Raw genomic sequence first — 15662 nt, forward strand, 5'->3', positions numbered from 1 at the left:
AGTATGTATAATGTGAAATAGCAAAGGTTGCCAGGATCAACACGTGTATGAGCGGTTCTAAGAAAAGATGCTCTTGTTTTTAGGTAGCCACCCCCATCTCCCACCCAACCCAGTGTCTTTCTTCACCTCAGGACACAACACCACATTTGTCAACGCCTTCTCTCTAACTGCTCATCCGGCAGCGCCACTCTCAATTCCAATGCACGCAATTTCCTAAAAGGGCAACATTTATGCCGCAGCAGGAGCCTTGGCGTCAGCAGTAGCAGCAGCCGCAGGAGCAGCACCGCCGGCAGCCGGAGCAGTAACGGTCTCACCGCCCTTGTTCTCAATGACGTCGCCGCCGGCAGCAGCAGCGGCCTTGGCCTCGGGCTTCTGCCACCAGGGCTCCTTGGTCCACTCGGCCTCGTGCCACGGGCCGGCGTCGCTGAGCTGGCAGCCACCCTGGCACTCGCACTTGCCACCGAGGGACTTGGGGAGGTTCTCGGCGGGAATCTGGTTCAAAAGCTCCTTCTGGTAGCCGGAGCCAAGGATGTTGATCTTGGAGACGGTGACGGGGTCGAGCCAGCCCTTGACGACGGACCAGACGGTGGAGAAGCCCCAGGGAGCGTTGATCATGTAGAGCTTGCCGAGACGCTCGGGGTAGTAGTTCTGGGAGACGACGGAGGCCTGCTTGACGTAGCTGTAGACCTGGGGGACACGGGTGATGGTGACGCCCTTGAGGTCCATGATGGTGCAGCACGTCTCGACGAGGTGGTTGGACTTGCGGGAGCAGGCGGGGAAGCGGGGGTCGGCGCACTTCTCGTACTCGACGGCCAGATTGGTCAACATGCGCTCGGCGGTGGTGATCTTGTACATGGCGTTCAGGTCGATGCCACCAAGCTGCTCAACGTAGACGGGGCGGCCATCCTGTGAAGCAGTGCGTTAGTGAGTGACTTCACCGAGCAAGTTGTCTCTTTCTTATGGCGGCGTACCTTGTCGGTCTTGTGGTAGTACTGGGGGTAGAACTTGAACACCTCCTCCTTCTCGGGGTATTCCCAGGTCGGCACGGTGTTGTCAAGCTTGGTCGTTTTCCGCCAGGTCTCGAAGTCGACGAACCTAAATCATACCCGTCAGCTACATGTTGCACGATCTGATGTGGAAGACAAGACACCGCTTACATCTGCTTGGCGAGGTTGACATCGAACTTGCGGGCGCGGAGGAAGCGCAGCTATAATTCGGCTGTTAGTAAGGTGCTCTGGATGTGGAATTCGCAGGCCTCCGAGTATTGGGTGTCTGCCACAGGATGGGAGGGAATACCAGAGTCAGGGTGTCGAGGCGCTTGTCGTAGCCATCCGACTCAAGCATCAGGCGCAGCTGGGCAACCTGAGCCTTCTGCTCGGGGGTGAGGTGGCCAGGGTGACCGTTGGCCGCCGTCGGGGCGACGGTCGGGTAGTCGTACTGGTCGTACTTGGGATCGAGTTCTTGCTGGGACATGGTGGGGGTTTTGTTCTAGGGTCTTCTCGTTGACGAGGAAAGAAGATCGGTGTAGCTAGAGGGATTTTGCAGAGCCCTCCAAAGAAAAAAAGAAAAGAGAGAGGAAAAAGACGGGGTGGAGGAGAGGTAATGGGATTCGGAGACAATAGGACAACGGTAACAAGTTGTTTGTCCTGAAGAAAGTTGCCAACCAGGATTGTAGGTGTTTAGGAGAGAAGAGCTGGTTGTGGGGAAAGGTAAGGGAAAGGAAGATCTCTAGCGGGAAAGTAGGGGAGGCTTGGGAAGTCGAATTAAAGTGAACCTGCTGGCAGAATGCCAAAAATCGTCATAGCGACCGGTCCCGCACCGCTGTTGCCCCTGGCTGCCCCTCACGAATTGGGCTCTCCCGTCGAACCTAGCCGGCCGTCTACACCGCACTTACGCAGCTACGGATACGCACCCACGGTGCCACGCCTGCCACGGCACCCGCATCTTATTAAGATAACAGCCCAGCCTTACGTAATGATCTGGATTCCCACCCACGAGCACCCGGAGCCGCTGTAGATTGGTGCAGTCTGCCACCTCATGCCCAACATCGTCTCAGATCTTAGCTTGCGGGCGTTGTTGTCGATTGTCATGATTCGGTCACGGTCAGCTGCACTGGGCCAGCACCAGTGGTATCGAGATGGCGGCTGATCCAATGGCTAAAACTTTCCTTACTAAGTTTAGCTAACCTCGGACGGATTTCTGACAGGTTGGCCTCCAGTGATTAAACATCATACGTGCATAGCTATGCTGTGACGCTGTATTGGTAGTCTGCGATCTTGCACAGCACTAACAAAAACCTCCTAGTTCGCCTTCGTGATCGTTACCATGGCATAAAGGGGTATCGACAATCGAAAGCCTTCAGCCACGACCTCGAAATTAAATCATCTACGGTTGCGTGACCCTGGTCGGGATTCGTAAGCCTACAGGGCCATCGCTTGAACCAACGGCCCAATGATCCGGATCGTGTTGTGTAAAAACATAGCTGCGGGTTTATGCTGTGCTGTGAAATTGCGGTTGTGCAAGAAATGGCAGAACATCAAGTTGTTTTTTGGTTTGGTATCGAGCTTTTCGCCTTTTAACTGCCAGCCTTGTCCTCGTCCTTTTCCTTCTTGATATCCTTTCCTTCTTCCTTGTCTTTCCGCTTTTGAACCACCTCCCAGTTGTATACTCTTGCGATGGCGACTTCCATAGTCTGTGGTTGATTAGTATACGCGGTCAAGCCCGTCTCGCCTAGGTGCCAAATGTTACCGTGATCTGCTCTCTCAGGAAATCCAGGTCCTCCTCGCAGTTTGATAAGCTCGTTTTCGCCGTTGATAGCTTGGACTCGAGTAGAGTCTCGGCTTCGTCGACGGGGTACGACAACATAACATTTGCCTGCTGTACAGTCAGCCAGCTTTTCAAACCCATGGCATCGTCTACTGCGGAGCAGTCATTGTCTTACGCCTAGCCAAATGTACACCTCTTCAGTGGGCGGGATCTTTGCTTTGGAGTAAAGCGTATCGTTCAGCTCGAATGTCGTCTCGATCGGTTCATCGTCGTCCTATCTCTTTTGTCAGCGCCTCCTGTCGATAGATGAATCCGTGAGCGGCTGGTCACCTGTCTGAGCTTCAGAAACCGCACAGAGTCGAGCGTCTTCTGTATATCGGGAATCTTGTCGTTCAGTCCAGCCATCCTCTTCTGAAGATTCAGCTCCATGAACTGGTATTTCCTGCGCAAAAGAATGATGTGTTACCAGCTGTTCCCCATGTGCCTAACCTGGCCTTGCCCTTCCCGGTAGCCTCGTTCGATGCGTCGGATTGAAGTTCTGGTGTGGCATGACCAGCCCACCTGGCGGGCGGGTGAGCGGCCGAGTGTGCGACTCACGAAATCATCTCCTGGAAGTTGCGCATCGTCGGTTCGACATCTTCGCGGGTGGTGACGTAGTCCTCGACCTTGTCGACGAACGGCGCTTTGGGGATACCTCGAGGGTTGCTGGGCGTGGCGTCCTTGCTGTGGAGGTGGTTAAAAAAATATGGTCAGCTTTGTGCGCGGCAACGAACGAATTCGGGTAGACATACACAGCCGTCTCCGGCTTCTTTCCCGCTGCCGACATTGTGAAATTGAGCTGATGTTTGCCTTCAGCGCATCTCTCCGATGTTGGTAGGAACTCGCGATTTTTCGTAACGGTGTGGAGGGGGAGCTGCAGTGACGGTACTGCCCAATCTACGGTGGCCTGTTCACCGAGGTGAGGGGTCAAGGTACATGTTTGGTGGGGTAGCTACCTCACTACCTCAGCCAGCTCAACCTTGGGCCAGGTAGCTGTCATCGCTGACTACTTTCCCTTATTACAGCAATCGCCAGCCAACTATTTGGCATTCATTATAACGGTATTCCAAAATTTGGCAACAAATGACAGACGAAGACGAATGTAGGACTCCCACGCATGGTAGGAGTTGAGTACGAGTTTAAGGCATGCTTCAGTACTGACACTCGACACTAGCCCCTAGCATGGACTAACTTAGAACATTAAACAACACATGAGGAATTGGCGAACCAATTTACATCTCGACAACGGAGCTGATCTCACAAAGATCACGCAGGCTTTGGATGATGGCGGAAGGCCTCGCCGACCTCATAACCGCGCTGTCGCGCTTAACCAGCTTACTCATCAAGGTGAACCCTCACCGCCGCCGTAAACGGCTTAGCAACAGCACGCCATGACCGCCCTGCATGTCCCCACAGACAGCTTGCCTTATCTGTGTCTGGGGGGTGGCTTCTTGATAAATAGTCTCATTGAGCTTAAACCGGGACAAGTGGTCGCCGATTTCCCTCTCAACCCTCACCGACGAACTTCACCTCCTACGCATTCCCCGAGACCAATTGTCTTCGGTACGCCCTCTAGTCGGTCGACTCAATCTCGAGCTGTGAGATTCACTATCGTTGACCGTCGGAGTTTCCCCAACGGACCTTTTCAGGGCGCGCACCGATCAACGGTGGCGGGGCAAAGGCATAGAGAGTGAAGCTCGGCAAACAGACCGAACAAACGAAAAGGCTAGACACGATGGCGGACGCGGCGGTTGAGCCCGAGGTTGTGGGCGGTGCTCTCCAGACGGCCAAGGACCTCTTTTCTGGCGCCGCGGGCGGTGTTGCCCAGGTCTTGCTCGGTACGTTTTCAATTGCGCAGAACAATAAGAGGGAGAGGGCTGGCGATGAGATGAGCTTGAGATGCCTTTTTCTGGAGCCGACTTCGGAATCACAGCCGAACCTCACACAATGGCGACCTCAAGCATTCACCACCTCATTCTCACTTAGTTCGCCTTCATAGAACTTTTATGAAGCTCTGGAAACGATCAGAGTTCCAAAAACGTGAAATCAATTGAGAAAAAAGCTAACACCCTGCAGGCCAACCCTTCGACATCGTAAAAGTCCGCCTCCAAACCTCAACAACCCCGACAACGGCCCTCAACGCCGCAACCCAAATCTACAAAAACGAAGGCGCCCTCGCCTTCTACAAGGGAACCCTCACCCCGCTCCTCGGCATCGGCGCCTGCGTCTCCATCCAGTTCGCAGGCTTCCACCAGGCCCGCCGCTTCTTCGAGTCCCGCAACGGCTCCACGGGTCCCCTCTCCTACGCCCAGTACTACGCCTCGGGCGCCTTCGCCGGCGTCGCAAACTCGGTGATCTCAGGTCCCATCGAGCACGTCCGCATCAGGCTGCAAACCCAACCCCACGGCGCCGCCCGGCTCTACTCCGGCCCCCTGGACTGCGTCCGCAAACTCGCCTCCCACGGCGGTGCGTTGAACAACGGCCTCTACCGCGGCGAAGCCGTCACGATCCTCCGCGAGGCGCAGGCCTACGGCGTGTGGTTCCTGGCGTTCGAGTGGATGATGAACGCCGACGCGCGGCGCAACAACATGGACCGCAAGGACATTGCGCCTTACAAGATTGCTTTCTACGGCGGTCTTGCCGGCGAGGCGCTCTGGCTGAGCAGTTATCCCTTCGACGTGATCAAGAGCAAGATGCAGACGGACGGGTTCGGCAAGGAGCAGCGGTACAAGTCGATGAGGGACTGCTTCGCGCAGACGTACCGCGGCGAGGGGCTTCGCGGGTTCTGGAGGGGTATTGTGCCGACGCTGTTGAGGGCTATGCCTGTCAGTGCTGGCACGTTTGCCACGGTCGAGTTGACCATGCGTGCTATTAGCTGAGCATCTCTCTATTTGGAGTGGGAAAAAAAAGATGGGAGACGGAATGGGTGAAATAGGGTCATCTATCTTGAGATTCATTTACTAGAATATGCACACGCTGGGGTTTTGGCAAAATAGAATCATTCAGGGTCATGAAATGTCACGGATCTATCATAACAACTTGCGACGGTATGGCATCTGTAATATATCAGTGCCTAGCATCATTTTTGTCTGTGTAGATCTGAGTCTGCCTGCTGCAAGGAAATTCCAGACTATTCCTTGTTTTCCACCCTGCGCTGCAAAATATGCCTAGCATTCGCGGGGGTGAGCGTGTCAATGTCCAGCTCTTCCAACAACTTCTTGGCCTCCGTGTTATCGGTAAACACCCGATCCGTAGCGTCCTTGAGCGACAAAGTGCCCTCCTGGGGTTCGTTCGGGAGGTTGAGCAATTTCAGCGCGTCAAACAGACTACCCAATGATCCTACACCATTCTGGATATATCTCTCCACAAGGGAGGAAATGGCAGTGACGTCACGCGTGAACTGGGCCGCACCAAACGCGGTGAAGCTCTGCCTCATCAAGACCTCGCCCCAAAGCAGGTCTTGGAGTTTGTCTAGTGCGGAGCGCCATGTGCGTCGGAACGCTGCCGTGCCAATAGCCTTGAGTAGGAAATCAAAGTTGCGCTTGAGGATCTGGTCAAGGTTAGGAGGGACGTTGGGAGTTGGGCTGTGGGGAGACGTACTCTCAAGGGCTCGTCGAGCTCTGGTGTAACAGCCAATTGCGACGGATCGACTGGTAAATGGTTAGTATCATGCACGGTAATGCTTTTAAAATAAGACAACTCACTCTCGGAACCACTGTCACTAATGGTTGTCCAGTGTGTCCGTGTCGCATATGCTCTAAAGGCTTTGTAATGAGAGTCTGCAAGCGCGCTCACCAAAAACTCCTGCGCCGTCTTGCGTCTAAGGCTGTACGCAGCGATTGTCTCATCAAAGAGGACGCCGTCATTAGCCTCGGAGCCGACGGCAGCGGAGGTGCGATCCTTGACCTCTTCGTAACTCATCTCGCCAGACATCCTCGACGTCTCGCCTTCCTTGGTCGCGCGACCCTGCAATTGATCCCATAACGTGACGAAGAATTCCTCGTTACCCCAGTCCTTGAGCGTGTTGACAATGTGGTCTGCACTGCCGTAAACCTTGCACAGAGACTCGAAACTACCGGTGCCTTCGAGAGCCGCAAGCTGTTCTTTCGTGACACCGTGCAAAGTCCTGCCGACTGTCGATGTGAGAGCTTGATAGGCCTCGAGAGAGCCACGCAGACGGTCATGGAACTCGTCGAGAATATCGAGTTGAATTCCAATCAAGAACCGAATCTTGTGCTTGAAGGCGCGTACTCTCTCATATTGGGTTGTAATAGACCTCAACAAGTCAGTGACGCGCACTGCACCGAAAGTCGGCTTTGTCTTTCCCGTTATAGCGTAATCGTAGTCGATGTTTCGTGCATCGGAGCTATCCATGATGGCTTGAAAGCGCTCGAGAGCAAACTCCTTTTCTGCCTGGAACCAAGGCTCGAACCACTGCTCCAAGACCTCAGTGGCCAGGCCGGGCCAACCTTGGTCTGGATCCCCGCCGTCATAGTTGAACTTTGTCCGAATACTCTCATCGAATGTCATCAACTGCCCCATGAAGCTGCTCAAGAAGGCAGGGTTCTTGGCCGTTTCGGCAACCACATTCTGGACCTTCTTTCTCATGACGGGCAGCATGCTGGTGATGAAAGCACAGACCGGATCAACGTATACTAGACTGTTACCCGCGGAGGTATCGCGGAACTTGGCAGCCAGCAGGTAACCCAAGTTGTCTCTGTAGAAGTCTTCCCATTTTTCAATGGTTGCCAAGAACCAGGGGAAGCAGTGCGATCCAATGGCATCGGGTTTGCTCGTCGGCTTGTCGCTGAGAAAGTGGAAGCGGAACTCAGAGATGAAGATTCGTGACATGACATCGAACGAGAGAAGGCTGACGGTGGACTTGCTCAGGATGACCTCGGGAATCTGAAGGTCCAGCAACTTTTCAAAGCAGGCGAGCCACTCGTCGTCCATTTCAGAGCTAGGTTCCACCATGGGCCATGACCTCTTGCTGAGAACAGTCTCCAGCTCGCTGGACATTGTCTTCTTCATCTCGTCCCACAGCGCATCGGCAACACTCCGTACGTGATTGACGAGATGTACTGCCGCATCATCAGCCGGCCCTGAGAGTTCCTCCAGGCGCCTCGACAATTGCTTGAGCTTCGAGTACGGCTCCAAAGCGGCCTTTGGGCTGTCGGGGAGGTGCGAGCGAGCTTCGGTCCGCAGGTTCTCGACGTCTTGTAGCAGCGTCAGGTACTTCTGGGCAAGTTCGATTGTCTGCAGCTTCTTCATAGGTTGTTGCAGCCTTGCGATGGCCTGGTTCGGGGCGTCGGATGCGGCCGCTATTTTGACTCGGACATCGATGCTGTGCTGGAGCTCCTGGAAGTCTTGGATACGCTGTGCGAGGGAGGATTGGCGGTCGCCAGCTGTCTGGCGAGCTTCGTCGAGCTGTTTGATGGCGTTGTCGAGCTGGGTCTGGAGCTGGCTGCGCTGGACCTCCACGTTGGCGATGAGGGAGTCGAGGTTCTCGAGATCGGTGGTGGACTGAAGCTTGTCGTCGAGGAAATCTTCGACGCGAATATCCAGAGCGCCCGCCTGAGCGCGGTCTCCAAACGTCGTGCTCATGTCGGGCCAGTCTTTGTTGCGGCTGTTTGCGCACCAAGTGTCATTCTTGAACCTTCACTTTGCGACTGTGGTCTGAACAATGACGTGGAGCTGAGGGAGGCCAGCAAGTGGTGGGGCACATGCAACTACACGGATACGGAGTTTCTGCATGGTAGAGGCATATTTGGCGACACCATGACGGCTACCTAATCTGGTATATGCACGTATCCATACATGATTGGGAATCGCTGCTGTGTAGTTTATGGATATCAATGAGCGTCTTGCGATTCTCACATGAACTAGGAAATTCTTTCATGTTGAATGTCAAGATCATTGGGGAACCCATCGACGTTGTGGTCTTTCGGATAACAGGGCACCGACTCAAGCAATGGATGCATCTGAGTCTTGGCCATGGCGCAATGACCTCTGTTTACCAGCCACATATTATTCAGGGTCGACGAGGCCGGAGGCCGGCTTCTGCGGTTCCCGAGTAAAGCGACCAATTCAGGACTTCTCGTGTGGCTGAGATACCTGTCATCATCAAGGGATTACGGAGTACTGCGAGGCTTGACCATGTTGTCAGTGAGTCATCACGGGTTATTCGCTGGCAATTCTTAAGAGGATGTGATTCCTTCTCTGAGAACAACCGTCTGGCGTTCAGTCCGTGTAATCGGTGACTGGCTCGACGAGGCAGGCGAAATCGCATATAGATTGCGTCAATGGCTTGCCAGGCGTGTTCCTTCGCGAACAGATCCAGATGATGACAGTTTTCCAACGCCGTCGAAGAAAGTCTCCCCAAGGATGGCAGTGTTGATAGTAGCTGCGCTGGGCGAAGGCAAACACATAGACTCCCGTGATCTGCGCATTTCCGGCAACTCGGGCACCGCAGGCAGACGGCGCTAACATCCGGCGGCGAAGACGGTCAATGCGGACCCGTGAGAGAGACAGAGACAGGAGGAATGGCTGACACTCGACAGCCGTGACAGGTGTCTAAATGACAGTCTTGCAGCCACAAGAGGATTGTAATTCATAGGCTGACGATTCCGAGCTGAAGAGTGAGATTGACCGCCAAATCGAGCGGTGTGTTGGTGTAGCTTACCGCTGCAGAGGCGAAGAAGATGGGACTTTGCATGGTGGGGGTGAGAAGTCGATGGGTCTTGATGGGAAACACGGAGCCGCCTGGGGTTCCTGCAGTAGATGTATCCGCAGAGCAGGGGAGTTCGACTGCGAATAGCCTCAGCTGTTGTATAAGAGAGCAGGCGAGCTGACCGGTGTAGGAATGTGGCAGGGCGCCGAGTGATTGTATCCGTAAAGAACCCGAGGATGATTCTTGGCTGTCATCCGGGACTTTGTGTTTCTCATGCTGTCGCCATGCCAACTGAGGCAAAGGGCTAGAAGCCGTACTTCGTACGGAGTTTTGGTGCGCCGTAACAACGCATCACCAAGACTCGACACGAGCGAATGGACAAAATCAAGGAACCAACGCGATGTGCCGGACCCCGGCTTCGGGTCTCATCTCCAATGCAGGAACCGCCGAGCTGCCGTCTCGAGTCGAGTCGTGTGCCTGTTGGATTGGGTATGGCGAGGGGCAAGCTTGAGGCAAGCGAAGGACAAACAGGGAAAGCCGCGAGATACAAGAGGAAGCGCGAGCGTTAGAACAGCCCACTTAAGGAAGTTTCGACAAGGGGTCTTTGAAGAGAGCTCTGGACTTTTGGAGTATGCGTGTTGCTCTGCTTGGAGCTCAGCTAAGCAGCTAAGATCATAACTGGATAAGGTAAAAGAGAAGCTGAGAATTGGTAGGACCTGACGAGGCTAAGGTAGACAGACACGCGCAGAGGTTTGGGCTAAAGATGCGGCCTTAGATTTGACGGGGGACACGGGACGGGGGACCCCTGAAAAGACGTCACCCAGCCACCGGGCTTTTTTTCGAACCTCTCAGGCCTGTTTCCCGCGCTGGTGGGACCCGTTCTTTTCCCACCAAAGCCACTAAAAGCCACAGAATACGCAGCGAAGGGGCCTCCCCCAGACAACTCTAGCGGGTACGTACCGGACCTCTTAAAGGTGTGGCTCCACTCTTCCGCCCTGCTCGCCCAGGAACCGCTGCGACGCTGCGAATCGCCCGGACAACGGCCGCAGTACCAAGAGTAAATAGAGGAGGTTGGCGTAGCTACGTAGCTTCCTTCTAACGTACGGATGCTCTTCCTAGTGACCTAGACACCAAGCATCGCAACCGCCGCACAGCCTTTTTGACCAAAAAGTGGATGGCAGGACCAATTGCGCATCCTCGTCGACGTCTCTTTTTACCAAACTTGTCACTGCTCCTCTTCTCCAGTCTCCAGAACATCCATCCATACATCCATCGACCTTTTTCTTCCCTCCCAGCCATCTGAATATTTCATTCTGCAGACGTACAAACCTCTCCCGCTCGCCCCGAACCTGCGGGCTTCCCGCTTTCAATTCTGCTTCTGGATCATCGTCAGGCAGAGAGACAAAACTAAGTTCACCCTTCCAACCCTCCTTCTCTCCTCTCCCAGCCATCTCAATATCCGCACCTGCATCTGCATCAAACCACTTCTTTTCCCACCCTTCGAAGACTCGACCCGCACTTTCACTTTGACACCTTTACACACTCTCTCACTTTTGCATTCAACTCAAGAAGTATCAAAAGTGGAAGTCTGTTTTTGCGTCTGACAGTAATCGGAAAGGCTTCACTCTAATCGCAGGTTCCGACACCGTCCCGCATTCCTCGCGGTGTTCTCCAGCAACCCACTACCCACGATTCTTCAACCAGAACCAAGCAACCTTATCGTCTACATTCCATCGACCCACGAGTTTCCCTCGCTCCGCATTCCCTCCCCGCTCGCGCGATCACCTCCCGCCGACGATAGGGAAAGACACCAAGCGTGCCAGCGCTGAGGTGCCAGGACTAGAACCCCTCCGTCGCTCCGCTACAACGGAGGACGGCGTGGGTCACCAACAAGAGAGCCATTCCTCTCGAGGACTGGAGTAATATTACACATTCAAAATGCCGAAATTCCAAGTAGGCTGGTATCGTGAGTTATCCCAGCTTATCTCCCTGCAAAGCTCAAAGACCAGAGCCCCGGCTAACATTGCGCCATCACAGGGTTCGTGCCATTCCTAGGATACCACCATGTCTTGATGATCTTGATTGCAGTCGCCATCATCCTTTTATGTGAGTTTCTCAGACCTGCCATACGACCTCATGAACCACATCCTAACGTCCTTCGTAGCTCTACTTTTGGCAGGCTGCTCGTCATCATCACCTCTGATCCCCGACATCTTCCTCTTGTCGCTGTACTATGACCATTACACGGCAGTTCCTTCTACAGCCCAAGTTGATTACAACGTCCACACCGCTATTGAGAACATTGCTGGTGACGCCCGCCTTGCCTGCCGCGTTGGATACTTTGGTATCTGCATCAGCCCGGATGGAGGCAGTTGGCTTTGCAGCAACAATGCCACCGCTCTCGCCAACGAGGTGTCGGTCGATCAGGACCCTCTGAACCTGATTTGGCTTGCCGCTCAGTTCAAGGATATGATTGTCTTCCCCTATCTCATGTGAGTTGACCCACCCGACCTTTCAGCACAGAGTAGATACTGATAGTTTCTCAGCATCATTGCCATCATCTTCGCCTTCGTCTGCTTCCTTCTGCTCGCCACCTTCCCGGGTTGGCACGAGGAGGAGGACTCCGAGGGTTCCGACCGCGAAGTCAAGCCCTTCCCCTCGCGTCCCGTTTCCCAGATTTCGCTGGCCATCATCTTCATCGCCTCCATCTTCGTGCTGGTTTCTGTGCTATGGCAGCACACCGCATCCGTCGCCGCGTCGATCATCGCCCAAGACTTCGGTAACGGCGCTGTCCGCTCTGGTGTCGGTACTTCCGCCATGGTCCTCGGTTGGTTCAGCTTCACCTTGCTCATCATCGTCACCATCGGCTTGTTGGTCATGATTCTCAGCATTCGCGTTCTGAGCCAGATGGTTGACTAAGGGGCCGACGACGGAGAAGATTGAATGAGACGAAAGATTTGACGACGATACATGTGTGAAGAAGACGAACAACAGAGTCCCAAGCAAGAGTCGAAGGGGAAAACTTGTACATGGAGGGCTTCTCGAGGAGGGGACATCATTTGAACCCCTGCCGCCATCAGCACATTCATCGTCCAGCACAAAAAAACCATCAGCATCTGGGACATCGGCGTTGTATATCGAGTTTTGCGTTTTTGATTTTCCTCTCTTTCTGGCTTTCATCCTGGGCCGGCATGGGGCGGCAAGACATTTCGAAGTCTTGCCACAAAGAACCCCTCGTCATTTTTAATGTTGGTTTGCTCACGCGAGCAAAGACGAATATAGATGAGCTCCTTCTCTTCTCTAAGAGCAGTGGATGACGCAGCATGCTCGCAATGGAGATGAAACAACACCGAGCAATACGAAAGGAGGAAAATGGGGGAAACGAAGTCGGACGCATGGGAAATGGGAAATGTGTAGGAGTATGTCATCCGCTGTAGATGACGATGAGCAAAGGCGTCCTCGAAGAGACGACACAGATAAGACGAAATGGAAATGAAATTGAACATGACAAACAAACCACAAAGCGTACTACTTACGTCCAAGAGAATGAAGTGACATGGCAACTGACTCATGTGGCCCTTGCATCGTGTTTGAGAGACCCTGTGACGAGGATAGGAGGGAGGGGCTGTGTAGTGGGAAATACAATCTCGTTGAGTAGCGTCAACGATTTTTTTCTTCATCAGAGGGTAAGTTTAGGTAGATAGAGCAAGGCAGGCTTGGCCACTCTCATCGCTCATCATTATGCTGCAGACTAGCATTCGGCTAGCAGACCTTTTTTTAACTTTATACAATGAACAATCCTTAGCCCCAGCAAATCGTGCAACGCAAATCAACACAAGCACGCCGCAACGCCATGGTAGCCACCACCCGTGATATCTTATGCCAAAAAGTCATGCTCTCTGCACCTTGCCCTCGTACACACACACTCGAATTCACACCTTCATCCCGCCTCAAACAGGACGCTTGAACGGATGCGCCTCGGTGTTGAGGACCCAGTCGTCTAAGCTGACGACATCGGGAGTTGAGAACAAGAGGTAAAAGTACTTCAGCGTCTCGGCGATCCAGAAGCTCTCCATCTCGTCCACAGGTTGAGGATCTTCAGACAGGACGTCGTCGATGGCGCTATTGCCGTGCTCGGTACGAGTCGCCTTGATGATGGCCTCCCACATTTTCCATCCCTTTTCTTGCCATACAGGGTCTCCAGTGATGCGATACATGTACCACACGGACTCGATAGCCTCCGGACTGTAGGAGTGTTAGCCATGCTCAAATCTTGAACGAGGATCAGTGATAGCTTACCGAAGAATGTAGCGCCTGGCGTTGATGTTGACGAAGCCAGGCGGGATCTTCTCGAGCTCTAACTTGTCTTTGACCCACTCCTCATGCGAGAGCGGCTTCGGATCGGGAACCTCTCCCTCCTCCTCGAACGCAATCTTGCCCACGATGCCACCGCTGACGGGTGCATCGTTGGGGACACTGCCGGTGATATCGTCGGTGGCACTTCCAGGGTTGTTCAGGTCGAGCTTGTCCTTCAGAGTGTTGCTGGCGGCCTCCTGAGCAGTACCCTTACGAGGGTCTTGAGACACTGGCGGAGCAGGATCTCTCTTCTTCAAAAGGTGCTCATCAACGTTGGAAGGGGACTTGTTCAGGCCAGGCTCAGGAGCCGGGTACTCGGTTTTCTCAGCCGATCCTAGCTTCTTCGGCTCATCCTTGGGGACGTGAATATCGTCGAGGGGGTCCTTCTTTTCGACGGGTGACTCAGACTGGACTGTCTCTTCGGTTGACTTCTCAACAGGCTTGTTGCCTCGTTCAGTGGTTTGCTTACGGAGAGCGTCCTGCTGCTTTTGCTGCTTCTTCTCACGTTGCCTGTCCTCCCACGCCTTGACCTGTGCCTCACGCCAGTCAGCTGACGGGTCGAGGTGCTCCCACCAGAGAGTCTCGTTCCACGGGCAGCTCTTGGTAGACGCGCAGGGCACGACAGAGGCTCCTTCAGGCATGATACCGGAGGGCATAGTCTCGTACGCCCAGACGCATCCGTCAGTGAGCTTCTTGGCGATCTCAATATCATCGGGTCTGTCAAAAATCTTGCCTCCCAGACCAAACATGCCACCAATGAAGCAGGTGAGGTGAGTAACTTCATACTCAGTTCGCAGATCGTTTTCGGGGTCGCCAGATGTCGAAACCTTGGCCGAGAAGAGGATATCCCTTTCTTTGGGAACCATAGGCCTGTAGAGAAGCCACTTCTTCACAGCCTCGACCGTCTTGATGTGCATCGTCTTGTACTTTTGCTCCAGACCGCCAAGGACGAGATATTCCTACGCGAGTTAGTTTCTTTTCCAGTACAACTCCTCAAGGTGAACTAACCTTGGGGAAATATTCGTAGGTGGAATCTTGGCTACCACCCATGCTATACTGCTGGTATCCCCAACCACCAGGGGCAAGCCCTTGCTTGATGCATTCCCATGAAGATTTGTCAGGTGTCGTAGGAGTTGATGGCCTCCGACCACTGTTACCGGGGTACAAGGGCTGTTCGTTGACCTTGGGTGCCGGGAAAGCCTGCTTGTTATCGATGTTTGCATTCTCAACCACAGACTCGCCATTCTTGTCGACACCAACAGCCCGCCTCGCGAGTGTGTTGCTTTCCGGCTCACTGCCGTTGCCCTTGGCCACAGCAGTTTCCTGCGGCAAAATCGGATCAGTCTCGTCGCGCTTGGCCTCAGCAGCCGCAGGCTCGTGGCCCTGGGGCTCGCTCAACCGAGCAGCGGCCGCACTCGCACTAGCAGCTGCAGCTTGTTCCTCTTGGTAAATAATGGCTTCAGCGGTCCTGTTGCAGCCAGAGGCGTCCAGCTGTTCAGGGAAGATGCCATCAATAGTAGTGCCACGGTTCTGGAGGTCCTCGAAAGCGTCGGTAATTCTAGCGATGGCATCGTAGTACTTGTCTTTACCGGTCAATTGGGCAAGGCGTGTGAACTCCATGCTTAGCGAGCCCAGTTCGGCCACGCCAACGGTCGTAGCTCGGTGTGGCTGGGAAGCATACTCGGGCATCCAGTTGTAGTACAAGATAGGCATGCGATTGGGGGTGTCGAAAATGCCCATCAAGATTTCGGCGAGTTCAACGGCCTTGTCCAGCAGGACAGTGTAGCCGCCCTCTTTACCGCCGCTCACATCGTAAGCAGCGAGGAGGCCG

The 15662-nt window shown here is 54.1% G+C and overlaps 6 protein-coding genes across 6 annotated transcripts; 2 read left to right on the plus strand and 4 right to left on the minus strand.

Moving 5' to 3' along the window:
- Positions 1–228: 228 nt before the first annotated feature.
- On the minus strand, positions 229–1473 carry CABS01_15075 (CRAL/TRIO domain-containing protein; the record flags this gene model as incomplete). Its single annotated transcript, XM_060548413.1, has 4 exons — positions 229–906; positions 972–1095; positions 1158–1207; positions 1297–1473. 4 exons carry the CDS (start codon positions 1471–1473, stop codon positions 229–231), a joined length of 1029 nt encoding a protein of 342 aa, XP_060392240.1.
- Positions 1474–2575: 1102 nt separating this feature from the next.
- On the minus strand, positions 2576–3592 carry CABS01_15076 (prefoldin subunit; the record flags this gene model as incomplete). The annotated part of the gene is made up of 6 exons (XM_060548414.1): positions 2576–2692; positions 2749–2874; positions 2942–3040; positions 3097–3208; positions 3364–3489; positions 3558–3592. 6 exons carry the CDS (start codon positions 3590–3592, stop codon positions 2576–2578), a joined length of 615 nt encoding a protein of 204 aa, XP_060392241.1.
- A 948-nt stretch (positions 3593–4540) lies between these two features.
- Positions 4541–5684, plus strand: CABS01_15077 (uncharacterized protein; the record flags this gene model as incomplete). The annotated part of the gene is made up of 2 exons (XM_060548415.1): positions 4541–4643; positions 4882–5684. The coding sequence occupies 2 exons, from the start codon at positions 4541–4543 to the stop codon at positions 5682–5684; spliced, it is 906 nt and encodes a 301-aa protein (XP_060392242.1).
- Positions 5685–5935: 251 nt separating this feature from the next.
- CABS01_15078 (RINT-1 family protein) lies at positions 5936–8409 on the minus strand (the record flags this gene model as incomplete). Its single annotated transcript, XM_060548416.1, has 3 exons — positions 5936–6355; positions 6406–6455; positions 6510–8409. 3 exons carry the CDS (start codon positions 8407–8409, stop codon positions 5936–5938), a joined length of 2370 nt encoding a protein of 789 aa, XP_060392243.1.
- A 3004-nt stretch (positions 8410–11413) lies between these two features.
- Positions 11414–12394, plus strand: CABS01_15079 (uncharacterized protein; the record flags this gene model as incomplete). Its single annotated transcript, XM_060548417.1, has 4 exons — positions 11414–11441; positions 11513–11581; positions 11640–11967; positions 12022–12394. The coding sequence occupies 4 exons, from the start codon at positions 11414–11416 to the stop codon at positions 12392–12394; spliced, it is 798 nt and encodes a 265-aa protein (XP_060392244.1).
- A 1031-nt stretch (positions 12395–13425) lies between these two features.
- On the minus strand, positions 13426–15571 carry CABS01_15080 (glycosyl hydrolase family 47; the record flags this gene model as incomplete). The annotated part of the gene is made up of 3 exons (XM_060548418.1): positions 13426–13720; positions 13775–14790; positions 14840–15571. 3 exons carry the CDS (start codon positions 15569–15571, stop codon positions 13426–13428), a joined length of 2043 nt encoding a protein of 680 aa, XP_060392245.1.
- Positions 15572–15662: the final 91 nt, after the last annotated feature.

This window comes from Colletotrichum abscissum, assembly GCF_030869225.1.
Source record: "Colletotrichum abscissum strain IMI 504890 chromosome Unknown Scaffold_61.1, whole genome shotgun sequence".
In the NCBI taxonomy this organism is placed as follows: Eukaryota; Fungi; Ascomycota; class Sordariomycetes; order Glomerellales; family Glomerellaceae; genus Colletotrichum; species Colletotrichum abscissum.